The 26,406-nt window shown below is 40.9% G+C and overlaps 1 protein-coding gene across 1 annotated transcript in view; it reads right to left on the bottom strand.

Annotated features, from left to right (window-relative positions):
- The window catches only part of DAP (death associated protein), a 54,089-nt gene extending 45,361 nt beyond the window's left edge, over positions 1-8,728 (bottom strand). Inside the window, exons 1-2 of the mRNA XM_069004023.1 lie at positions 8,560-8,728; positions 2,113-2,209 (exon numbers count right to left, since the gene is read on the bottom strand). Of these exons, the coding sequence (XP_068860124.1) occupies positions 2,113-2,209; positions 8,560-8,614 (152 nt within the window). The 5' untranslated portion in view covers positions 8,615-8,728. The remainder of the gene's footprint in view (positions 1-2,112; positions 2,210-8,559) is intronic.
- Positions 8,729-26,406: the final 17,678 nt, after the last annotated feature.

The raw sequence follows: 26,406 nt of genomic DNA, 5'->3' as shown, positions 1-26,406 counted from the left end.
TTCACACTGGGAACTGGTCTCAGGCACCTCACCTAGATTCCCTCCAGATGATGCTAAACTGGCACACACAGTTCAGAGAGACACCTAACACATGCCAGCTAGGATCAGTCCTTCAGTCCAGATGACCAAACTAATTAATCTCCAAAACACACACAGTGTAAACATGAAGTCCTCAGCACCCGCTGTTTACCCCTACAGATGTGCTCGTACTGTGCCACGCCACCTGCTACAGCAGACACAGCCACAAATATCAAGGTTAAAATTTAACTTTTCCCTGCACTATTTGAGTGAAAGAGGAAAAACATAACCTTGTTTGAAGAAAGGAATAAAGCAGGTGCTGTGTTGTAACAGAGGCTTAGATGTGTGAACAGGCACAAGAAGTCTTGTCATTTGGATCCTAATGAGGCTCCTCGCCATGAGGCTGGCATGCCATGGAAAGATAAGCAGGTATATAACACTGCGCTGGGTCTGGCTGAAGTGGTAAATCCTCCCCACAGCAGCCCTCAGTGCTGTTTTGCACTGGTAGCCAGAAAGGTGCTTAAAATACACCAGTTTTGGCTACTGCTGAGCAGCACTTCCACAGAATTTAAGCTGCTTCTCCAACTTTATCCTCTCACCTGCAGGCAGTAGGTAGACAAGATCTTGGGAGGGGACACAGCCAGGACAGCTGACCCCAAATGACCAAGGGGATATTCCACACCATCTGCTCAGCAGTAAAAGCTAGGAGAAAGGAGGAGGATGCAGGGGGAATTAATTACTATGCTGTTTGTCTTCCAGAGCAATCACTACATGCCTTGCTTCCCAGGAAGGAATGGACATCATCTGCTGATGGGACGTAGTGAATACATATTTTATTTTCCATTGCTTCCATGCATGGCCTTTGCTTTTGCTTTATTAAACTGTCCTTATCTTGACACATGTGGTTTTTTCATCTTACTTCCTCCCTCCTCATCCTGCTGAGTAGAGAAGTAATAGAGCAGCTTGGTGGACACCTGCTGTCCAGCCAAGGTCAACACACCTCAAATAAAAGGATGTATCCCAACAAAGTTTAAATTGACCCCAAGATACAATTTCTTACTTTAGACAAAACTTGGCTGCAATACAGACTCTTTCAACTCATGTGCCACAGTGCAGAACGACAAGATGACCAATTTGGTTGATAAAGAAAGGACATAAACTTTAATTCTCCTGCCTTGTATTTGAATATATTAATTAAAATTACTTTTCCCTTCTCATAAAGGTGTTTCCTATTCAAGTAAATAAACACATTTGGGTTTATTTCTGGACATTTTCACAACGCTTATTTATTACCACTGATTTACATGTAAAATAAATATAATCTCAGTCTACTTACCAAAGCACAGGAATTGTTCTCTGTTTTTTTTTTTAACTTGAGCAAATAGCAAAGACAAACCCAAGCCCTAAGTTAGTAGATAAACATTACAGGTAAATATAGTCTTGGCTGGAAAGAAAAACAGCTAGCTGAGGAAAGCAGCGCAAAACCAGGTGGCTTTCCTATGAACAGAAAACCAGCTACAGTCCATCGAACCTCCTTGCTTTCATTTCTAAACAGCAGTAATCAAAAAAATCTAGTTAAAACTGCTAAGTAACTGCAGTCTTAATATTCTCCACCACCAAAATTGGTAAGATTCCCATCTAAAATAAAAGATATAATATTAGTACCACCCAGTTTTTCTTGTTAAATACCTGACAGATACAGGATTAGGGGCCAAAGGGTAAAAGGAATCACCCAGCACACAAAAAGACCACCTCATATATGGACTGCCAGCCTAATACTTGTGTCCAAATATGCCTAGCCTCCATGCTTCTGCACACTCTGAATTCAGACATTTTAGGAAAGCTGAGGTTTTACTTTTATTGTACTTTTTTCTCCAGCCTTCTCTTGCCTGGCAGGATCATTTAAAGGAGGCTCAGCACTACAAAAATTCCCAAATTCCCCAATTCTCTTGAAGGACTGTCTAACTTGCTACTGCTTTAAGATACAAAAAGCACTGTATCTTTGGTCTGCTAGTCACAAGGAAAACAAACTGGTGATAAGGTTCAAGGTCATGGAAATTCACAGCAGCGCATGCACCAAATCAAATTGCTCACCTGCTGGTTTCCCAGTCTTGGTCATCCTTATCTTTTTCTTCTTTGGCATCAGAATTGTGTGGGTGTTTCTGCACAATCCGCATCCCACCAGCTTTCACTGAAATGAAAATTAAACAGGTAAGAACAAACCTCAGTCAAGTAAGTGTTAAGTGAGGAATGTGGATGACCCACCCTGCTTCCCCTCCTGATACTCTGCATAGTAGTTTACTAGTAATCATAGTTTGAAAAGGAGGCCCAAAGTGTTAAAAAGTGGCAAGCCTGAGGAACAGCTACTTCAGGACCACGTCTGCCATTCTCTTTCACATGATGCCATCTTTGCTTAATCTGAGAAGCTGCAGCTTGTTTTATCACCTGCTTCCAGTGACATTTTAGAAAACTCAATTCTGTTTTAATTATCCTTCCATCCCATACTAACTTGCAGCAGTCAGAAGAAACTGAGGCAATGACTTTCGTAACACTACACGAAAGGCCACAAACCAAAGAAACTAACTTGTCATTTCATGTTAAAAGCTACATCTATAACAATAGCATTCATACAAAGAAGTACATCATGAACAGTGTAATAAAAGCAAAATTTAGGAGGACTGTTAACTTGCATTTAGAACAGAGCTTTTTGTTTTGCAAAACATATGAGCACTTACCACATTTCAAATCCTTGCATCATATAAGTTTTAGAAATGATGCAAACGTGAAACCAGCCCTTTGAAACACAAAACAAGAAGTGAAAGCAAATCCACTTATGTACATCACTTATCCACTCCAAAGGGCAATATAAAACAGGAACCAAGCCAAGCTTAGCACTGCAGCTACTAAGCAGAGCAACAGGCAGGCTGCTCTTGATCTGCTTTCTGGTTCAATAGTGTACTTTTCTTTTTCTTCAACAATTGCTACACACACTTACAGGACAGCACAGGATAAGACAATGCATCTCGTTAGCTTAATTGGATGGGTTACACCGCCATCAGCAACCACATCAGAAAACCACTATAGTAGTCAGAAGTCAATAAAACCACTTACAGAGACACTGGTTTGTGTTTCACAGTGCCTCGACACAGTAAGCCCGTGCTGAGATGTCACAGCCGGAGCGAGCAGGACGCCAGAGCAGCGCGCAGGAGAAGCTGAAGCGCTTGCTGGCACCGACAGGGGAGGCTGTACTTCTGACAGCCCGCCTGTGTCCTGCCACAGAGGGAGCAGGACACCTCGCAGCAGTTCAGTGCTAATCCCAGAAACATAGACGCAGGTCTAATTCCAAATTCTTAACCAGGACAGCAATGGAAAGGCCACTGCTGTGCATAAATTTTACAGCCTGGGTGGAGGAAAGCAGGAAACAGAAAGTGACCTGCTCCAGAAGAAAGTGAAAGCTCTTTGGCCCTGTCTTTTAAAAACAATTTTAAGTTCTGAGTGATGTTTGAATGATAAACTTCTAGTTCAATAAAGGTCATTAACTAAAGACAGGCAATCAACAGGCAAAGTCAAATATCTTTTAAAGCCTACAAAACTGTGTCCTCTTATCATGCATTTCAAAAAAACCCCAAACCCAAATCGCTAACCATTATGTGTTCTCTCTGCAACGTAAAACTTTAATTGGCGAGAAATATTTCACATGGGACAAGGAAAGAAAGTTTAAAAAACATTTCTTTGTTGTCTAAAATTAAGCAAAAATTAAAATTCCAAGTAATTTTTTTTTTATTCAAGCTCTTTAGAAATTTAAGTTTGTTTGCAAAAGCAAACACTGAGTTCTGTCACATGCAGTCTTGTTTTAACATCTCAGTTAATCAAAGTACTGCTATGCCTTATTGACATCTATTTATAAATTATTTAATTAATTTCTAAATTTAACATCATTGCACAATCAGAACTTTTTACGTATTTATTTCAAATTACTTTTTGTGGAAGATGCTGTCTCCACAGCAACATCTGCCAGGGTTACAAACGGCAGCTCCAAACAATACACACACTTCCATGTCCTTCAACATCTAACAGAATACTAGAGAAAACAATACCTGAAGATTTAGTGCTATTTTAGATCTAAAATGTCTCCCCTCTCATATTGTGTATCATCAGGCCACCAGCCACTCCTTTTCTCTTTATCTGTCACTGGAAAAGATACACAGCTAACACGTTCAGATTTGCCTGTATGCAGAATTAACAGGGATTAAAAAGCAAATAACCAGACAACTAAAAAGGCATAATAGTGACTAATGCAGCAACTTAGAATTTTAAATCTGATTTTTTGAACTAATACCAGCAGGCATAGTATAGACAGCTTAAAGAACTTTGGTGCATAATTTAATTATATTTAGCAATCCAAGGTTACTGTGCAGAAAAATCCATCAAACAGCTGCAATATCATGTGTATATGTGAGACCAGAAGTGAAATAATTAGATAGCACTCTATACATATAGCTGATGTACATATCTGCCACCCACGACACAGCATGCTTGTACCCAATCCAGTTTCAAGAGATTTATCTTAAGATGATAAATACCCTTGCAGCATAATTCACCTTCCTTTTCAAAAGGTATCAGCTAAGCTACACCACCTCAGGGTGTGACAAGAGAAGAAATTATTACATCCACCAAGCTAATAAAAAACCCACTCAACATTTGTGAGATTTTCTTGGGAGTTACGAGGATTCATCTACTTCCTACTTGCCTAGCATTTACTACATAATTCGACAAATGCTTACCATGGTGATTTTGTCACTTAGAAGTCATCCTTAAAAGAGATCAGATTTCCCTATCCTGCAAACAAAGGATTTAAATAACTGATAAACCACCTTCCAGAACACTGTCAGAAAGCAGTATCCAGAAGTGGATGGTGTCAACCACACTGTGTTGGGATTAGGAAGAAAGCAGCTCCTGTGCTGAAGAGCAAGTAGAGAGCTCAGGTGCTAAGGAAGGAGAGGACAGGGAATGGCTCCCTGGAGTGGTGACTAAAGCGTGAAATAAAGAAGGGATCATTTGCCAGCACACTAAGAAGACCAACAAGTCTATCTGCCTCACTGCTGAATATAAGTTTTGGATTTTAATTATCATCTGTCATGCTCTCCCCCCTCAAGAGGCAGACAGGACTACCTTGTCAGTCCCGTGAATGCCAGCCCATGTTCCTCAGAAGGGTATAACTACTCCTTCTGGAAATATTAAACACCTGTGTTAATCAATTACCATTCAAGCTGATCTGGAGTGGGGAAGCATTCTACTTTTTCCTCCCTGCCCCCACTGCTAGACTCCTCACTGTTTCTGAGACTGAATTCTGAAATAAACCCCACTGAGTTGGAGCAAGTACCAAGTGCCTGGAGAAGCACCACAGGTCAGGGACACCCTGGGCCCCAGCTGGTTCAGAGTGCAGTCCTTCCCAGGGAAACCTTCCAGCTCAACCCAAATCACTTGCCCATCACAGCAACCAGACAGGAACTTTTAGAAATCCAGAGTACAACCAAGAGTCTTATCAGTTTTCCTTTTTCTTGACTATAGTATTCAATTTTAACACAAAAACTTATTCCTTATGTACTGTGTAATAACAGATTCCATTACAACGATAAGATGTATGAAAAGAGAAACACAAAATATGCTTTTGTACAAGATTAAGGGAGCATACATTAGTGTTCAACAAAGTAAGAACAGGAATTACTATATGCCTTCATTTCACAGAAATCTTGGCTCAGAGCTATTTTTTTTAAAGTAGAAAAAAAGCACATAACTATTTTCACAAACCTATCATAAAACTTCATAAATACACTATTAACACAATCACCTTCCTTTATCCCTCCACAGTATGTACTAGATGAACAGCTAAAGCATAATTACACAGATCTCTTCAGAGGGACTGTACAAACCTACTCAGCAATGTATTATGGGCACACTTGATCTCACTGATAGGCAGTGATAGATTTAATGAAGATTAAGTAAGGGCCCTCTTAAATTTCAGAAGGGAGGTCGAAGTCACTTCCTTCCCTGAGGTCTTGAGGTTTCTTTCCATTTCATTACCCTTTGTCTGTTCAAGCGCCTTTTCCCCCATGTGAAAGATCAATGCAGAGAGGAATGCAATGCAGTCAGTAAGCAAGGGCCAACAGTGCACTTGAAAAACAACAGATTTGTCATTTTGCTTTTAATTCTTCCTAACTTTTACATGTCCAACATACTCAGTAGGATAAGACACATCTGTAATTGCAGGTAGTGCTCTTTATAGAGCTGTATGCAGCAAAACCTGAGCTTTTAAGCCATTTATCAGAAGAGATCCCCTATTCACATCTTTTGTTTGATAGAAATTTGCCTTGTTATTTATAAATAAAATTCCCCCATATTAATTTTATTTTAATTTCTTACTTCATTTTATTAAAACTTGTTTGCAGACTGACCTATTGCATTATTCTAATATTCAGGGATCTAAACCAGCTTGAGATAGAAGATTAAAACCTATCTTCAACCACTAGAGTAAATGTATACACTTGCTAGTCAAAACATTTCTTGTGGATTTTCCAAGTGTTAAAAGACCAAAGGGCCAAACAGCTCAGAAAAATCTTCTTCCCAAAGTGACCTGAAGATACAGTAAAGCATTAGTTTCTTCTGGCCTCAAAGACAGACTCAGTGATCGCCTTCCTTCCAAAGCTCAATTTTGTGTGCATGCTCACAAAAAATAAAAAAACAAAACAAAAACAAAAAAAAACCAACCAAAAAAAAAAAACCAAGACAGGAATGCCAATGATTTTAAATGGCACATAGTTGAAGGTGTTCTTCAGTTCATATGTTTTACGAAGAAAAAAATCCAAACTGAAATATTCTGACTGCAAAGGAAACATGTACTGTACTCCACTTGTGCTTTTACACTGTGCATTGCTAGTTTCTCATGTGGCCTAGAGAGGCTCACTTCAGGTCTTAAAAAATTCCCACCAGTTTCAAAAGACAGGTTTTGAAGCAAAACTCTCAAACATGGAGCAACATCAGAAAAAACAGTTACAAAGCATCTTCATCTTTCATCAACAGTGTAGCTGGAAGACAGCTAAACCAATGTAAAATCTTAATGATCCCTCCACTCTGGAGCTGATGCGTACCTGAAGACAAGCCAGGTTGAGAAGCGGGCAACAAAAGCTGTCAACATTGGAAAATGATGCTTTGGTTTGTTCCCTGAAGCAGCTCAACAGGAAGTCAGGTAAGAGCTAATGCCATGAAGAAGGAGGCTGCAGGACTGGAATGACTGCTCAGCCAAGGGACTGACTTACCTGCACTGCTGAACTGTATCTGCCATGCAAAGCAAAGCCAGTACTTCTCACTTCTATTTAGAGGAATTTCAGGTCCTCATTTTAAAGAGCACAGAACTCAATTAGGATTCAACAGCTGAAAATAAAACTAGCCACCTTGGGAATTTAGAATTTCAGCATTTTTTACTGAAACGCCTAAAAAAAAAAGCTCACCAACAACGCCACAGGGAAACATTAGACGACATATGTAAAGCTGCTGATACAGGGACCAAAGTTCCCTTTCTTAAGAAAACTGTAAGAAGCAAAGCTAACAGTACATGAAGGAAAATAACTTCGATACTGCCACGAACTGAACCCCACCTGTGTGCAGAGAAGAGCTGCCATCTATGGACGGTGGCAGATGAGTGTCCCACTGGAGGTGACACCCAACTCCTACCCTGACCGCCCACCCGCATACAGCAGCAGTATGGAAAGCGATGGAGATCCTTTGCTGGGCACGTCTCAAGCAGCTTTACCTGTTTCCTACCCTGCCAGAATCGCAGCCAGGGGCACGCAGCCTGCTCTGGCACTCACACCGTGACGCCCGCAGGCAAAATGGATGCACAGAGCACTCCTGGTTTGCAGTGTCTGTTCACACTCAGCGTACACTCTGCTGGAACAGCCCCGCAGGCTGCGTGGGGCCGAGACCACTCCGCTCCCCTTCCTACCACCCCCAGCCCCAGGCGGGGGCTCCGGAGGCCTCCGCCGCCTTTCGAGGGCGGGATGCCCAGGAAGACAACACTGTCTGCCTGCCGGGTCGGAGCCTGGAGACGCAAAGCTGCCCACACCCGATAAGGGTTTGGCCACATCCAGAGAGCTCCTCGGGGAGAGGCAGGGCAGGGAGCGTCGCCCGTCACCGGGAAAGGCTGCCAGAGGGCAAGGAGGGCCGCGGCCGCCCAGGGCTCAGGAGGGCATCCCAGCGCACCTTCCGCGGCCAGAGCGCCGCACTGCGCCCGAGCAGCGGAGAGCGAGGAAACCCACCGGGGCTTGCATCCCCGGGGCCTCGAACCTCCCGGGGCTCACACCCCCGGCGGCGGCGGAACCCGCCCGAAGCCGCCCTCGCCCTCCTCAGCCCCGGCGCGCACAGGAGGGGACTTGGCGGGGAACCGGCGCCCGGCCCCGCCGGCCCGCAGCCGCCCCGGCCCCCCCGTCCCGTACCCCGGCGTGGTAAGAGAAAGAGCGGAGAGACGGGAACCGGCGGCCGTACCAGCAGGAGGGTGTCCGGCCCGCGTCTCTGCTTTCTCTTTAGGAGGCGAAGACATTTTTACAGTGCCAACGGCCCCGCGCCCGCACCAGGCACTCGCAGCCCGACACAGCACGGCGAGCACGGCCCGGCTCCCGCCCTGTTAACGTGGCCGCCGCGGGGGCGGTGCCGCGCCGGGCGCCGGGCCCTGCCCTGGCCGGGCGGGCGGGGACGTGGCGCCCGCAACAGGCGGCTTCTCGTGTGGCGTGAGGGCAGCGGAGGCAGCTCTTGTAGCGTAACCCGCCCTGTTTGTTTTATTTTCGAGGAGAAACGGCGCGGGCAGTTAACAACGTGATTTTGAATGGTCTGCGTGTGCACTTCAAATAATATTTGTAATTAGTGACTAATTGGCAGTTCGCGGCTTGCGCTTTGTTGTGCTCTGCCAAACCGCGTATGTGTGAAGTGGCATAAAGAGAGCTGTGCTGGTTTTGGCTGGGGAAGAGTTAGTTTGCGTCACAATAGCTGGTAGGGGCCGTGCTTTGGATTTGTGCTGGAAACCGTGTTGATAGCTCGGGGCAGTAAGTGCCCACCTTGCCTTTGCTTCAGATCTCATTTCCTTTCTGTTTGAGATTAAAGTGCTGATTCACATCGTTATAAGAAAATTTTCAAACACTTGAGTTTTGTTTTCCCAGCCATGTGGAAAGGCATAGAACACAATATCTGAATGAATTACATTAGCAGCAAAGTGTAAACCATGCAGGCCATTCTGGTTTTCTTTTATGGTTTGAAATAAAAAAGCAAGTATCCCAAAAGATGGGTGTTTGGAAGTTGACCCTCCCCCCTCCAGAGTGGTATAGAAATATGTCATCACACATTTGTTACAGGGAAATTAATGCAATAATATTTTATTTGTTTGCTATCACTCTTTGTAACAACTGTATTACCATTGCAAAAATATGTGTGATGTGTAAATACACGTTTTGGGGTTTTTTTTTGCAACAGTCCAAAATATAATCACATCGTGGTATCCTTAACAGCTTGAATGAACAAATGTGGTAAAAATATTGTAACTAAGTTCTTACATTTTGCTGCTGGGTTATTTCAATTTCTTACACGTGCAGCACTTTAGAGTCTCAGATTGTATTTTCAGCTCTGTCACCTTCCGTGTAGCCTAACACAAATCCAATTCCCTTTCTAGTCTCTGTCAAAGTCTATCCAGATTATAATTTTTTTCTAGGGTAGAATTATGAGATTTTAACACTTTTTTGTCTACCATCTCCTGAATTTGAATTAAAATATTGCATTCTCAGTTTTTCTTAGTTTTCCCAGGTTTGTTTACTTTGGATTTCCCTGTGCTGGTTACTGAAGTTGATAGAAATTTTCGCTGCTGCAGGTTTAATCTAAACCACCTGTTATAGAAATGAAATTAAAGAAAATGTGCTTTATGATATTAAAACACCTGCAAGTTAATGATTTTTCTCCAAGAAACAGTAATAATTTCCTATTTAAGCACAAAGCATTAGTACATGAAGATGCACTGGGAGGAAGTATTACATCAAAGATGTGCTTTGGCTGTTCTTGCTATAGCCAGCAACGTTTAATGTTATGAGAATTCGCGTGTCGCTATTAACACAAGTACTTGTATGAAGGCTTGCTGTGGCTTTGCAGCTAAACTACAACATCTATCCTGAGTATCTCACAGGGCTGAAATTTCCTGAAAGTGCAGCTGTGCATTGGGTTTGGAAGTTGGGATCTCAAGGCAAACCATTCTAGTGCAGAAGGAGCAAGGACTGGAAGAAGGGAAGAGAGATTGAAAAAGGAAAAATGAGGAACAGGAGGACTTGGCCTGAGTGGGCAAGGAGACAGAGTAGGGGGTGGTGGAGAGGTAACATGAGAATTGTGAAGCAGGGCCGATACCATGGCAGAAGGAAAGAAATGTTTTTCCTCAAACAATGAAGTAGGAGCCAGAACTGGTTGAGTTAGATGAGGATGAGAACCCCAGGGAGAAGAGAGAGAGGACTGAAGGTAGGTCAGGCAGGAGCAAGCACACAGAGCATCAGGCTTGTGGGAGGGAGAGTGCAGGATCTTCGCTGCTTTCCATGGTCTGGAGCTTCTCAGACCAACCTCTCTATAGTTGTCAGTGCACGTAATTACTGCTTTCCTCAAGAGACAGAGGCCTGTGCCAATGCTAAGTCTCTATGCTTGCAGAAGAATTATACAAATGTCACTATGATACCATAGGATAGAATCTCATTTTCAGATCTTGTTTTTAAATTGTTGCAAGAAAAACAAAAGGTAGACAAAATCCAAAATTAAAATAAATATATAAGTAAATAGATTGAGATTTGTAAAATCGAGCATTTAAATGAGGAGATGCTGTAAAGTTTGTAAGTGGAACTTCAATTTTGTGAAACAGAGGGAGGGTTTCTTTGGCAGATGTATGGCAACATGCATTTTTCCAGCTAGTAGCAGTACCATAATATTAGCAGCAATCACAGCATCAGAGAATCCTTAAGGTTGGAAAAGACCCTTAACATCATCAAGTCCAACCATCAACTTAGCACTGCCCATGGAAGTGTTCAGAAAAGTGTGGATATGGCACTTCAGGACATGGTTTAATGGTGAACATAGTTCACCCTGGGCAATCTGTTCCAATCCTTTACAACCCTTTCCATTAAGACATTTTTCCTAACATCCGAGGTAAACCCCTCCTGGCACAACTTGAGGCCATTTCCTCTCATCCTGTTACTTTTTACCTGGGAGAAGAGACTGGCACTCACTGTCTACAGCCTCCTTTCACAGCTACATGTAGGGAGCAATAAGGTCTGCCCTGAGCCTCCTTTTCCCCAGGCTAAACAATGTCCTGCTCAATTATGCCAATGTACAAGAAATACAGAGGCATTCTTAATGACAGGCAGTAAAATGCCAGGATTTTTCAGTCACTTAGTCATTTCCAGCAGGCCGGCTGTTTGTACCAGCACGCACAAATGGCAGCAACAGGGAAACTTCATCGGAAAACAGGCAGAGTTTTTACAAAAAGTTGGCTGTGGAGTCACTTCCTTTGCCAACTCAGCCACGCCTGGTGCTGACACACTTTCCCCAGAGACTGTAGCAAAGGCAAGTCCCTACTGGAAAAGAAGTGAATGACAGCATCACAGGGCACTGAAATGCAGCACACTGAGGGAAGAGTAAATAAATAATGTTGTTTAGAATATTTCATATTTTAACATGTTTTGAAGACTGATGGATGTTTTAGAATTACGAGTATTTTTGCAGAGGATTCCACCACATACCTCTTCAGTTCATGGGTAAAAGCTGGTAATAGACATCTAAAGTCTCTGTGACATTATCCAGCATAACCAAGAAAGACAACTCTCCAGCTGCTACTAATTTTAACTAAAATAGCAAGCAGAAAGAAGTTACATCTTTTGTGTTGATGGTGCAGGCAAATACCCAACTCCCACATTAAAAAAAAGCCAGCCAAAAAATAGGGAAAAAACCCTTTACAAATCCCAAAGGCTAAGTAAAAAATAAACAACCTGAAGAGAATAGTTAGGGAAGTATGCAAAAGCATGCATGTAACAGCTATTTTCAGTCGCAGTTAGGCCTTCACAGCACTTCTGACAGTAATACCAGGTTCTTATTTTTTGTGCTTTATAGCCCAAAGTATGTTCAGTAAGCAGTCTTTTTTAAAAATAAACAGTCTGTTGAACTATGATTAGAACACCATTTATGTCAATTTTGAAAATGCTCACCAGTACTAAACAGATGGCTGTAGTTATGGTGCTTTCAGTTGGGGCCTGCAGCAAAATTTTGTGTTCTTTCTGAAAATCCTGACACACATAGAAAAGCAATTTTTGGGTTCAAGTCAACGGGAAATTATAATAGTGCAACCTAGGGTCATCCAGCATTTGAAAGGCAGCTAACTGCTTTGCCACACGACTTCTGCTGTCATTTGCAGCACACATATCCACATGCATGCTGTAAATCCTGGGAAGTATGATAATCTGCTCTGTGTTTAGCTACAGGGTAGGCAAAACTCTTTCAGTGAACAGGGTTTTGCCAAATTTACATACAAGCATCAAGTTAATGAAAACTACCAGCTGATTTTGATAATGCATCCAAGGTACTTTTACCTGAAAGCAGGTAGTTGTTTTGAAAATTTGATTGTTTTATTTCAACAACGTTTAAGATTTTGCTGTTTTCAAAGATTAAAAACCATGGGGAAATGAAATTATTTTCTCTTTTTATCTTCTTATTTTTATTTTTTTTCCCCTGCAAGTTAATAAAAATATCAGTTATCCACATAGTTCTAATCCTTTGTGATATTTTTAGGGTGCCATAATTTCTGAGAAATGATAAAACAAACCAAAGGGTTTACTTAGGAATTTGATCCTTCGCTTTGACCTTTTGAGTTTGCAGATCTGTATTTGTATAAGTTGCTACTCACTACTTATAAGAATGGGCTTAGTCTGATACAGCCACATGGGAAAATTCCTTGTTTTTTCATTTATGTGGAAATATGTAAATCTTTTAGCAAAAGTCAAATAATGCCATTTCAGTTTTGTCCACTTCTATACCAGATTGAGGAAACGGTGCTGAGTTTAGGGCTATGGTTTGTTAGGAAATCTTCAGAGATTGTGTGGGTTGCCACCCAAAAAGGTGATTTTGTTTTAATATACAGACATGGGAAAATAGCTTGTGTAAGAAAACCACCAAATGAACTTGGAGCAAGGAGTAACATGCTTTAATAATGATTTTTCACCCTTCCCTTACTGATTGTTGTTGCATTGACTCATTAAAGTCACTTGGGTTGCAGTGTTTGCTGGTTTCTCTGTATCTTGTTCTGATTAATTCCATGTTGTTACTCTAACTGTACTGTTAATGCTGACAAGGAACTCAAATTTATTTGCTTGCTTGATTTACTAATTCAATTTTCCAGTAAAATCTAGATAATTCTTTTTTTTTCTTTAGAATTAGAATAAGTTCCCACTGGGGCAAACATAAATTTGTTGAGTGTTAGAAGTTCCTGAATTGGATCACAATGTAATTGTAAGACTCAAATGCTCTTTTTTCTTAGTGTTTTATTAGATTTCCTCAGAAATATTTCTGATAAAAAGTATACTACAGGTCTATCTCACGAGAAAGGTAGAATGATTATGTTTTCAGAAAGAAATGTTGCAATGTTACATTGCCACTCATATTATATTGTCATAAAGTTCAGACTTCTGAGCTGTTATCAAATATTAAATCAGCATGAAAAGCAATTTCTCAGTATGATGGATTACTGCTGAGATATGAAGCAAATTCAGGAGGCTCGTAGCAAATTAAGAAATTGTTCTGTATGCCTTTTTCACAAAAGTAGTCTGTTACTCTGTTAATATCTTAGCTGCAACGACTGCTTTTTACACTTGCTCCTCCCCACTCTACAGTATTATTTTAGCTGTTGAGTTTTAGACATGGTGCATGCTAGAGTGACATAATTTGTTGTAGGTTTCTTTTCTTTCAAGAGCAGGTTGCTGTTTGCCATACAGCTGAAGTAAAAATTTATATTGAGTTCACATGAGAATTCTGCCTTTAAGGAAAACCCAAATGGAAACTGCTATCACAATACATCCTCACATTACGCTAAAATTTTTTGCTTTTCATTAAATTAAAATAAAATGATATATAAATGGCTTTACCACTGTATACTAAAAGGAATATAAAGAGAATAAATGTCTGTAAGTTTCCAGAGGCTTTGCCTTGCAAAATATCACTGTTCATTCTTCCCCTAATGCAGTGCTCTCCAGTTCTGCTTTAAAACACTATTCATGGTGATACTAATACAGAAGTATTTTGATATGGAAGATTAATAAAGCAATTTATAGATTCAATGGTAGAAAGGTATAAAGGAGGGAGGAGGCAGAGGGAAAGAGAAAGAGAGGGGGAAGAGAACAAAAGAAGGAAAGTAGGGAGGGATATGTCAACACATGAAGTAAATTCCATCTTTTGGAGGTTTTTTATCCAAAGAGGTCAATATTCTGCATAGAGGCTGTAATTTTCATTATCCACTGCCTTAGAATGGGTAAACAGAAGTGCAGAAAATCAAGTTGCCAAAGCGGAACTAGTAGCAGAGATGAAAACAGTGAACTGCCTTGGGGCACAATTCTCTCCCCATTGTCTCCTTAGTCTGGGACTTACTGAAGAAACAGTGTATTTTTTCATGGTGGATAGTGGGCACATTAGTGCTGCCCAGTTAGAGAGCTCTGTAGATGGCAGATGACAAGGCTTCCCTCCACTTGAGATAAATGTGCAGAGCCTCTTGCAGTTATGGACTTTCATCGTGGCCTCAGGATCAGTGTGAGCAGGGGCTGTGATTGCTCCTGGGAGATACTGGTGTTCATACCAAATGAGGCTCAAAGAATTAGGTATTGTACTCAGCAAGTGGGTCTTACCCACTCCTCTCTTCCTTTCTTTCCCATCCCATTCTGTCTTACTGATTTGGACCTCTGCAAGCTGTGCTTTTTCAGAAAAGGAAAGAATTAATGTTGGTTCAAAAGTGAAAACAAAAAAAGTCAAACTAATTTAACTTCTTTGTATTTACAAACACATTGGATTTGGTGGGGGTTTTTCTACATTTTATTTCTGTAAACAGATAACCTCAGAATGTGGGGGTTTTCTGGTTGTGATGGAAACTGAGAACCTGGCTAACTACAAGCCTTGCAGTAAGCACTCAGTACAGAACTGATGGTTGCTTACTGTCCATATTTCATATTTAAAGTCAGATACCATGGTAAATAACATCAAACTTCATTGATTTCAGTATCTTCGGGGGTCATTCTAATCTTTCACAGAAACTTTCTTGGCTTCAGAGCGAGTTTTTTATGTACTCAAGTAAGTTGCTCCTAGCTTCTAGGAAATAACTTCGTAAGACTGTAGGTTTGACTGCTACAGGTGCTGAAGAGCTCCCATTAACACAAGCTCATCATAGGTCAGCACCTTTCAATACCTGACAGGGTGATGTCTTTTAGCTTAGATACAAGCAGCCACTCCTAAGGCAGGAGTGAAGGTGGCACTCAGCTTCCCACAGCACCAATACCTGACATACGCTTTGCCTGGCTCTGCTTTATCCCTCTGATACAGCCAGACCTATTCTAAAAGACATGTCTTCTCCTGGAAGAGCCTTAGTGCCTTAGTTTCAGACCTAAGACTTCTGTTAACTTTGCCATAAACATATCAATTGCAGAGTCCTGGTCTTTACACTCTGCATTATTTATTTATGTCCTGGTCTTTACACTCTGTATTATTTATTTATGTTCCTTCAAGAGAACGTTAAGTAATATACAACAAGAAATTATATATCGTGGTGTACATTTAGTCCAAATGTGTCTTTGTCTAGAGTTAATGGAGTCATTTTTTAATCTTTGAACTGATCTGAACACATACCTCAATTGCAAGTCTACCCAATAATTTTCCTTTAGAAACACTACTTTATGTTTCAGAGAGAACTAATTGCTAAACAGCAAAATTCCTTTTCAGTTGAATTCTAGATGCCAGATTTCCAACTATAATTCTTCATTCTTATTAGAAGGAGTCTGAGTGTGTCAACATTCTTATTGATGTTTTCTGCTGAATGCTTTGTTATAAACTGAACATAATTAAATGTAAGTAGACTGGTATTTCATCACAGCTCAAGGGTATAAGGCTAACACATTTTTTCTCCTGTTATCTCTCCTCTTTCTTCTTACATGAAAAGAATGCAAAGTATCAGCATTCTGTAAGGTTGGGAAGTTTTATGACCTCTCCTTAGGAAGCTGCAGCGTTTGAACAATGGTGGAAGGCTGTTTGGCTTTTCAGTTGTGTCCCAGAATTATGTCAATTTTAATGAGTATATTTTCAAAGTACTTCCTGGCTGAGAGCTAAAGTTTATAAGATGGTTTTAAAGTATGTACCTATATTTTATTTTTTCTTTGCACAGAGATTTGGTTTGTTTAGCAGTTTTCATTTTTTCCTGCTTGTCCAGATTACATAATTTAAATTATTCTTTCTTTTTCTTTTTTTTCACTAGTATTACAATTTTTTACACTTTCCACAGAAATCTAGTTTTGTCAGTTCACCAATTATCCTGTGTTAAGAATTTCTCAAATATCATTAGAATGTTTATCATGCCTGTGCTGTGTCTGTCTGGGATGGGGTTAATTCTCATCATAGTCACCCTTATGGTCCTGTGCTTTGGATTTGTGACCAAAGCAGTGTTAACATAACAGTGTTTGGGCTGTTGCTGAGCAGTGCTTGCACAGCATCAAGGCTTTCTCTGTGCCCTGCAAGTAAGTGGGAGGAAGGGAAGTGAGCAGGTGTCTGGGTGCTTGGCTGTTGGCCCAGGTTATCCCACCACAGTGCTGGCTGTGGGAAGCTGAGTCCCAGCTTCACTGTGTCTTAGGAGTGGCTGCTTGTGCCAAAGATGATCACCCTGTCAGGTACTGAAAGGTGCTGACCTATGATGAGTTTGTGTTAATGGAAGCTCTTTAGCACCTTGAACAGCCAACCCTACAGTTCTAAATGGCTTCCAGGAAAATTTGTTCCCTAACTTCTCCATACAGGGCTGAGTGGCCTGTATTTCTCCAGAACTTCCTTCTTGCCTCTCTTGAAAAGCGACATGAAATTTGCTTTCTTCTGTCTTCAGAAACCTATTTGTGATTGCCACGCCCTTTCAAAAGTGGTAACTTGCAGTGACAGCAGGCAGCTGTTCCAGGACTATTGGATGCACCCCATCCGGTCTCATATGCTGGCTTAAGTGATCCCTAGCTCTGCTAGTTACCCTTTACCATCAGTAATGCTTCAGTTGCACTGACCATTATTAGGTTCCTGGCATACCTGAGAGAAGAACATGGCAGTAAAAACAGGCAAAAAGAACACTGAATACCTCACCTTGTCTATATCCTTTGTCAGTCGCTGTCACCACATTTAATTGTACTACTGTTCTTTCTTCCCTCCCTTTCCAGCTAAAACCAGTAAGCTGCCAGAGGCTTTCCACTTCCCAGTTCGCTGCCTGTACTGCATTTTGATGAATTACCAGAGGCAGCTCCAGCCACCAGGCAACATACTGACATTGCTTTCTTGAAGAAATACTGTCCCTGCATCTTGAATCCCAGCAAAATTGAAATCATGGTATTGGTCTGGTAATAGCTGAACTACCAATTTGGTGTTACAGTTTGCAAGCCATGTTACAAGGCCATGGGGAAGAATGACTGATACTGCCAGGTCGAGGAAAATGTATATCAACAAGCACATTGAGGGTCACCACCATCATTTATGGACATTCTGCAAGGGTAAGAGGTGGGCTGAATGGATCATTCTGAATTCATCACATTCTTTTGTCAATATCTGTCCTAGAGGACTAAAGGGACCCATAACCCTCTTTGCAGCAACCTCATTTACTATTTTTTTATAGGCCATTTCTTTCCATCTCTACTGATTTTAAATTCTTGGCTGTTACAGTATTCCTGGTTCCCCCTGAAGGACAAGTCTGCTAGAAATATTGTCTCTTAGGGTCATCCTGAAACAGCCTCAAGTTTACACAGATTACCTGGGGAAGTTCTAGCTCCCCAAACTACCTCATCCTTCTGTTCAAGGGTTGATGCTTCTTCCGTGCTCTTTTCACCTACACCTTATCATCATGCTTGTCCTCTTCCATGGCACAAACTTATCTTGGTTTCTAAATCTGTGTCTGATACAACAGTTTGAGTGTTTATAACCCTAAAAGACAGTGCTTTGCACTGAAACTGAACTGCACTTTTGCTGTCATTAGCAGCACCCATATGTCATACTCATGCCACCGTCCCCTGTCCATCAGTTAATTCCTGTTTAAATTCAATCACAGGTTAAAAGTGCATCCTTCAAAACAGTCTGTTAGGCATGCCTCTGCTTCTGTAATGATTGTTGTTACCTCTGGCCTCTCCTTTCTGTGCTCTATTGCTATCTTTTTCCAATGCAACAATGAAAATAGCACCATGTGGTCCTCTTTCAAATGTCTTTACAGATTAGCCAGTCCTCCATGTTGCTGCTAACTCCAAATACCTTATGCAAATCCCTCCACCAACAGGTTGTTCGGGAAGAAAGGCCCTTTTTCTTTGCTCTTCTCTCCCCGTATGTCAGTTAAATACATGTTGTTTTGCCTGCTTCTGTTCACATAACCTTCTTGGACCTTTGGAGACAATCCTAGAATAAAGTTCTGCTGCATCAAACTTACCCTCAGCAAATGAAATATATATGATAACAATATAGCTGCTTTTTAGTCTCATGGGCATTTATCATATCTCATGACTCCCAAGTCTGTAATGAAAAAAAACCCCCAATATTAAAAAGACCAAAGAAAAATTCTCATGCAATCCCGAAATGCTTCCACTCTGTCTTTTGGAATGGTTTTTGTGGCCTGTTGCTCATACTCCTTGTCCCACATGGTCATTTCTGCTGTCCCTTCAGCTCTGCAAATGCTGAGAATCCAGCAAAGGTAACCTATGCCTGGTAAGGCTTTGTCTGTTCCTGCAGTGGCTTTGGAGTGCTGTGGCAGTGTCTCAGAAATGCTGTGTGAGAGCCTGCATGCTGCACTGCCCACAATTAGCTGCACCATGGACCTGAAGTGAATCAAACCCTGTGCTACAAATATAGCTGTCAGCTGGGGATACTCTGCAGACATCCCATGCCTGACTTATCCTGTGGGGTAGAGCTCAGTTGCATCATGTCCAGGGATCATATCTGATAGACTGATGTGGCATAGCCCATTGTTATGTTTGTATAGAATATGAGCAAAGCCTTAGGTGAAATAAAACTTTCTGATTAAAGTGATAATACACACTGACTTCCAGAAGTATTTTCAGTTTTGACCAGGAAAGAGAAGAGAAGTGCATCAGCTGGTGATAAACTCATTAGCAGTTTGCTAAATACTCAAGCCAATGAGATAACAATGTCTGGTTTGCCAGAAAGAAAGCAGAGTTTTCAAAGGGGTGTGGGAAATTAATACTCAGGAAAAAGATCCAAAGTGAAGGATCGCTTTTCATTTCAGAAGTGAAAATTAAAAATTTTGTGGGAAGATATGCGAAGATCACTGGGGTTAAAAAGATAACGGTATGGGAGTTCTAGGGAAAAGTGCAGTTGCTACTCCCATATGGAATGCAGTCAGCATGTCCAACCTCACCCACACAATACAATCCAAGGGGGACTAAATGGATGACGGAGAAGAGTGGAGCCAACACTGCCAGGCTCTGTCAAAACCCTTGCAGAGGAGAGAGCTCAGTGGCACTTTCCAGCTGATAAACCACACAGCAGTGAAGACCAAGGGAGATAAAAGAACATGTCTTGCTGTTGAATCAGCAACAGTGGTGAAATCTTGGACTGACCCATGTCCCCATCCCAAGGTTATCTCAGGTACTATCCTGAGATATCCACCCCCAAGATACAACCACCACTCACTAGTGATGTGTGACTAAAATCACCCAAGCTCCACCTAAATGTAAAGAAATAGTGTAGAAGTAAGCTAAGAATGGGGACAAGTGGGGGAAGACTCCAGTATAATTTCTGGGATCAGTTGAGGGGCTGAACCTGTCTTGTCCCCCACAGAGATGCCTTTTGGTTTAAGAACTGTGTTCTCTGCATGCTGAGTGATCATCTCAAGCCAGCTTTTACCAGGGATTAAGAGTTTGTTAGTATATGCTTTGAATTAGTATTACTTTGAATATATATTTGCAGTATCACAATTTCATTTATGAAGAGCGTTATTCTGTAAACTGTTAATGTGAGTCCTTCAAGGATGCTGGCTGCCACTGGCAGTGGGTAAAGGTGTGGAGACCCAGGAGAGGTTTCTGTTTGGTGTGTGACCCTGAACAAGTCAGTCTTTGATCCAGTGAACTGCTCAGTGAAGGATCCCCCTAACGGGACCTCTGACAGGCTGGTTGGGCCCAAGGGTCTGAGCTTTCCGGGGTCTTGGCTTTCCTTGACTAATCAAACACAAAGGGTTTGAGTAAATCTCTCTTTTTCATGTGATAGAAAATAAATTTGATTTTAAATACATCCTTAAAATGTGTTTAAATGAACATATTATGAAAGGTAACATTCTCTCCTGAGTGAGGTCCCCTTCCATGACCTCACCCTGAGGATGTTTTCAGGTTTTTCAAGACTGAATGCTCTGTCAAGAGTATGTGAATTTCTACAGTCTCGGCTGCCTCATAATGGGTGAGAAGAAACTTTAGAGCCAACATAAATAATGACTAAAGTTCTGCATGTGTTTTCTGTTTCTTTTTGGCACTTGGACTTCAGAAAATTCTGCAAGCACCTATTTTAAATTCCGTAAGCAAACATTTTTTTGCCTTTTAGTTTAGGCTTCAATTAAGGCTGATTTCAAGGTAAATAGCTAATGACTTAATCATAGCTAATGACTTGGCGCAGCTAACCTTAGAACCAGTTTAGTGTCATATTCTTGCAATACCCAGCATCCTGTACATTTTTTTTTTCCATTTTGGAGCTTGTCAGGTAGAGATTTAAGTCGAAAAAACATTGTCTGGTGACTTAAGCTAGTCAGGAAAGCAGCAGAATAGTGGAGGAGAATATTTAGCCTAAGAATTCTGCCAATTTCAGTGTCAAAGTATTTCCTAATACTGAATGAAAAGATCTTTTTAAATGTTGAATTTCATAAAGTGAAAGGCATGCAGCACTGTGAGAAGCAGTAGGAAAATGGTCTGTCATAAATATTTGAACTCTTGCTGAGGTATCTTTTCTCCTTTGTCCTCCCTGGTATAGCTAAAACTAACATCTCTATTGAGCTTAAGGAACCAGGTCAATCAACTATTGAACACAGAGTGTTTGTCGCCTGGGGAAATGAATAATTAATGTAGTCTCACTAATCTGATATCAAAGGGAAGGAAATGTAATAGCAAATAGGCCTATGTATAAGGGGAAAAAAAATAGCAACATCCCATCAGCTCTGCTTAAGTGGTTCATGCACATGAACCTGAGCTGAGAGTGCAAACTGAAATGCTTAGTGAAAATAGGCTGACTGAAAAACCAGAATAATTTCTTTTGCTGGGAAGAAAAGTGAGATGGATGAAGGAAGAAAAGGTTTCTGAGCCTGCTCAAAAGAAACCAAGGAAAGTATTTTCAGCTGAAGATTTTGGACTTAGAGATGAAATCACTGCTGCTAAGCTCGGCTATTCTCTAAGGTAATGAAAGATTCAGGCTGCTTGTATTTCTGTAACTTCTTCAGTATATCCTGCCTCTGAATGTAACTTAGCCAAATCTAGAGGTAGAAACCCATTTCATTTTCTATTCACTGTTAGAATACTTCTTTTTAATGGTTATTTCTCTATTAAATGGTAAGAATGTGTTGTGGGGATGGTGGGAGGGATATATTCTGAAGATATTCCTAGAAGCTTGGTTAAATTTTTGAAAGGAGGTGCTGTAGTCCAAATGTTCAAATTTGTTTTAGAGCCAGTACAATTCACAGAGAAAGTGTGGAAAAAGAAGGGTAAAAAAGGAAACAGGAGCTGGTGAACAGGAAGTGTAACCACAAGAACATTTCTTGAGATTGTTGAGGTCCCCAGAAGCTGCAGTGACGTTTATGCAAGTTTCTGTTTTATGAAACAACTGAAAAACTGAGCTTGCAATCAGAAGCGTGGAAAGGATGGGGAACTCACAGTATAGTGGGAAGAATTCTTTAGGGGACTGGATATACTTTTTTCTTATCTTGCTGTGTATATTTTAAAACCTTTTCTCCATGAGAAAGTTGCACCAGTCTGTTTAGGTATGCAGTTTATATAAATATGAGAAACATTCCTAATTAAGCTGAAACTGATTTCTCTTCTCTTTAATTCAGGACAATGAAAAACTTGCATAAGCTATACCAAGTAAGAAGGTCTACACAAGAACGTACATTTGTTAAACAAGATTGCTTTAAAACCTGCTTTAAATTAAATGAGTGTATTTTTCTGTTGTGAAGAAGGCTTTCCTGCATGTGTATTGTCTGCATCAGAGGCAAACCTGATACAGGTATTTCACTGCTGTTGAGAGACAACTGAGGATTCACCATTTTTCAGAGAAGTACTTTGAAAAAGAAGCTGGAAATAAGAAAATTTGTCTGGCTCATAAAATCAATGATGACAAAAAAAAAAAAAGTCAAATACCAACACCTCAAGCAAACAGGAAATTCCATATACAGCACAAAATCGGACCACAAAATCAGAAATTAAATACACTGAAAAACAGAAGGGCCTGTTCACCACTCAGCTTTAGGGAAAGCAGGATCATTCATAGAGTCAGAGAAGCATGACATTTAGCTTAGTGAAGGAGCCAGCTGACAAATTCAGAGAATTTAAAGCATGTCATGTTTAGCACTCTGAAAGGTGAAAGAAGAGTTAGTGACACGTCTTTGTTTTTAACAGATTGAAGCTAAGTCAGAAAGGCTGCTGTGTTTGCACCTCATAGGCAAAGAGCACAGGCAAAGTCATGTTCATCCCTGCTGTGTTCAGCACATAAGAGAAATGTAATCTGGACTTCAAAAAGATCAGTGTTGCATTCTGCTGCAAGGTGGGTGGACCACTGAAAATCTGTTCTGGGAGAAGGAAACTGAACTCCTTTCTCAATAGGTTGACATGGAGATTTTCTCTTCTCCAATGGTTCATATATCTTTGTGAAAGCATAGTAAGCAGTCGAAGGGAGTCTGGGTAGAAGACAGACTGTTCAGATCCAGGAAATAAAGCAAAATACAGAATTTGAGAAGAAATAAATGGCAAATTTTGCAATATTCTTAATGAAAAATTTCCTCTTTTTACCACCATCTGTATGTTGCAATGAGGTGACCATGAGAGAAATATGAAAAGATAAAGTATATGGGATTCTTTCAATAACACAGAATGGCAGTGAAGGGAGAAAAGCAATTCTGATAATAAATGTAAGCTAGGGAAAGAAAGAAGGCATAGCTGAGAAATAAGAGAATCCATGGACTAAAAATACCTAGTGGTAGTAGTAGGAGACCATTACATGGCTGACTGCAGACTAATTGCATTTGTTCAGTCATTGTGAAAATGGATACAGATGGGATGCACAAGTTTGGAAATATCTTACTGCTAAAGAGAAAATAAAGCAAATGTTATGTGATAAGCCATTACCTAAGATGATGTTGGAGAGAACTCAGAAGATCATATGACTAAAGTATTCTTTTCTGCTTTAGCAGCTCTTTTAATTAAATTCACCAGTTCTTTTTTCCTGACAAAAAGAAATGGAGGATGGTGATTGGGTGAGAAAAAGGAGGAGGCTGATCTTAGCTAGTGAGATAGGTTTTTTCAGTCTGCCACTGAGTAAAGCTTCCTTGCTTGAAACTGAACTTAGTTTTGTTAAATTGTTAGAATTGGTTCTAGAAATTCAGTGACTCAATGAGTGTTTTGCATTTTCTTCACTGCTGTGGTATTGCAAGTTCTTAGTGGAATGCCTTTGGAGGCACAATCCAGATTTTACAAGATTTTTCTAAGTAGAAACAGCTGGGGAAACAGCTGATATCAAAGTTAACAATTCCTCAGAGGTCTGAACACATTCCAGCTTAAAAAGGAGAAAAAGAAAATCCCAGACCCATCTTTTGTATCTGATTTTCATATACTGATAGTACAGCTAGTGGCAACTGAGGCTCACAGCTGTTATTCCTGACTGCTTTGATTTTATTAAATGGTTCCTGGAAAGTAATTTTGAGTCCCAGCAAATCTTGTATTGGTCAGAGAGAAAGCATAAAGCATAAAAACTCTGTTTCCAGCTGCATAAACAACACAGTGGAGTCCTACTTAGTTCTCAAAATAGTAGGAGATGGCTGATGTATGCCAGGGAGGAAATCTGCCTTGCCAGTTAGTGTCCATCATTTCCCACAGTTCAGACAGATTTAACACTCAGAGACACCGGGCAGCCTTTGGGCCAGATGGCTGGCACGTCATTCTCCACAGCTGAGGAAGGACACGTGGTACCCTTCACTGGAGGAATCATGAGATGCACAGGGCACTGTGCTTCTCTGAGCAGGGTGACTGCGACATTTAGCATGAGTCTCTCAGAGAGCTACTTCACTTTTCATTGTTGCACCACAGGTAAATCAGCTTTACTGCATGCACTTTTCTCTTTATTTGTCTCTTCAAACACCCTGACACAAAACCAGTACGTGTTTTTTTTGCAAAATGCTTTGAGGCTGCTGGATAAAGCAGAAAGAAAATGCAAAAGACGTTTTGTGAATAGATTTAAGTCTGAAGATTAAAATACTTCTGTGTGGTGAGCAACTCTGAGGTATTTATGGTACTTCTTTAGGCTGTCTCAATTACCCAAATAAAGAGGAAGTGCAGGTCCTTGAGCTCTGGTAATTTAGCACAAATTTTCATTCATTTTGACTAAATTGCTACAAACTTACACAATCCACATTAAGCCTGAAGAACAGGAAACAGCAGCAGGAAGGACCTGTCAGAAGAGACCTTATGGCCTCTGAAAAAATCCTAGAAAACCATAGAAAAGATTAAAATTACACCACAGAAACTCAGAAAATTGAATTGTCAGGGGGAAAAAGAGCTTGTGAAGAAAGGAACAATAGGGAGGGGAGACAAAGTCAGTGATAGTAGTTTCAATGTTATTTAAAAGAAAGAGGAGGTCAGGCAGAGCAGTATACACCAAAGAATTGAGTCTGGAACTTCACAAATCAGAAGGAAAAGCTCACACGCTTGCCAGCAATAATCCACATTTCTCACATGTAGCTGACAGCAACAGGGAAGACTAAAAAAGCACTCCTGAGGGTACATAATAAGAAAGTTTTAGAGAGTATTGCTATTCTCTCTGAGAAAGATGGATATTAAATATTTAAATCAATTTAAATGCAACTGTTCTGTTCTAAGTCAGAGAAAATCCTCAAGTGCATCAAAGACGCGTGAGGGTTTTGGTAGCAGGCTTTCCAAGGAAAGGACCTGAAAAGCAATTACCTGAGATGTAATACCTAAGCATCTGTCAGCCATATCTGAAAACCAGGTGCTTAAGCTGGTATAACAAAGCCATTTTCCAAATATGTGGGTTGTGGCTGCAAAGGAGAGGCTCTAATTAGTATTCACTGATGTGTGTCCTATGGACTCCCAGCCTTGACGGCCTTTGTGTGTTCCTCCATCTGAGCCTGCAAAAGACTAAGCAGACATGCCTATAACAGGTATGTTTGTAACAGTGACTGTAAAACCATGGCTTGTCAGGCCAAACAAGAGCCAGACTTCCTGTCTGGAAGCAGGAGAGCAGCTGTGTGGATGGCATATGTGCCTACAAGTCTGGTTCTCTGTACCTTGATATCAGAGATGACCCTAAGTAAGTAACTTAAAAATAATAATTTGGACAGAATCAGTTGTGTGCCATGTTGCCTAATGTCATGGTTCTGAAGTTTGATGTATGCAGTTTGACATATTCACCTGAGTGGAAGCTCTTGCTAGGAAACAGAAATCAAAGATCCCATTTCCTCTGAAGAAATATGTGGAAGATTCAAATCCGCATCAGTGGTTTTCTAGGAGAATATTCTCAGCAATGAATGGATCATTATCCCAGTGGATAATGTGTCCTGCTGGGACATGCCTCTTGGCTATACTGGCTGGAGCACACAACCTAAGGATCCATGTTATATTTAGAGACAATTGTTCACCTGCAACTGTGTCTCTGCCAACACATTAAACAGGGCTGAAGAGTCTTCTGTGGCCGTGAACTTTGTAGACCTAGCCTGGCTGGCTTGACGTGTGTGCATCCATGACATAGCAACCAGCCTTAAGTCTCCTCCATGGGGTGTTTCTGTGACTCCAGGATGTAAACACCAGGTTTCTGCCTACATTGTAGTTCATAGTGTCCGAGTTGCTG

This window comes from Aphelocoma coerulescens, chromosome 2 (genome assembly GCF_041296385.1).
Source record: "Aphelocoma coerulescens isolate FSJ_1873_10779 chromosome 2, UR_Acoe_1.0, whole genome shotgun sequence".
Classification (NCBI taxonomy): domain Eukaryota; kingdom Metazoa; phylum Chordata; class Aves; order Passeriformes; family Corvidae; genus Aphelocoma; species Aphelocoma coerulescens.
The sequence above is the reverse complement of the archived record's forward strand: the minus strand, read 5'-3'. Positions and strand labels throughout refer to the sequence as shown.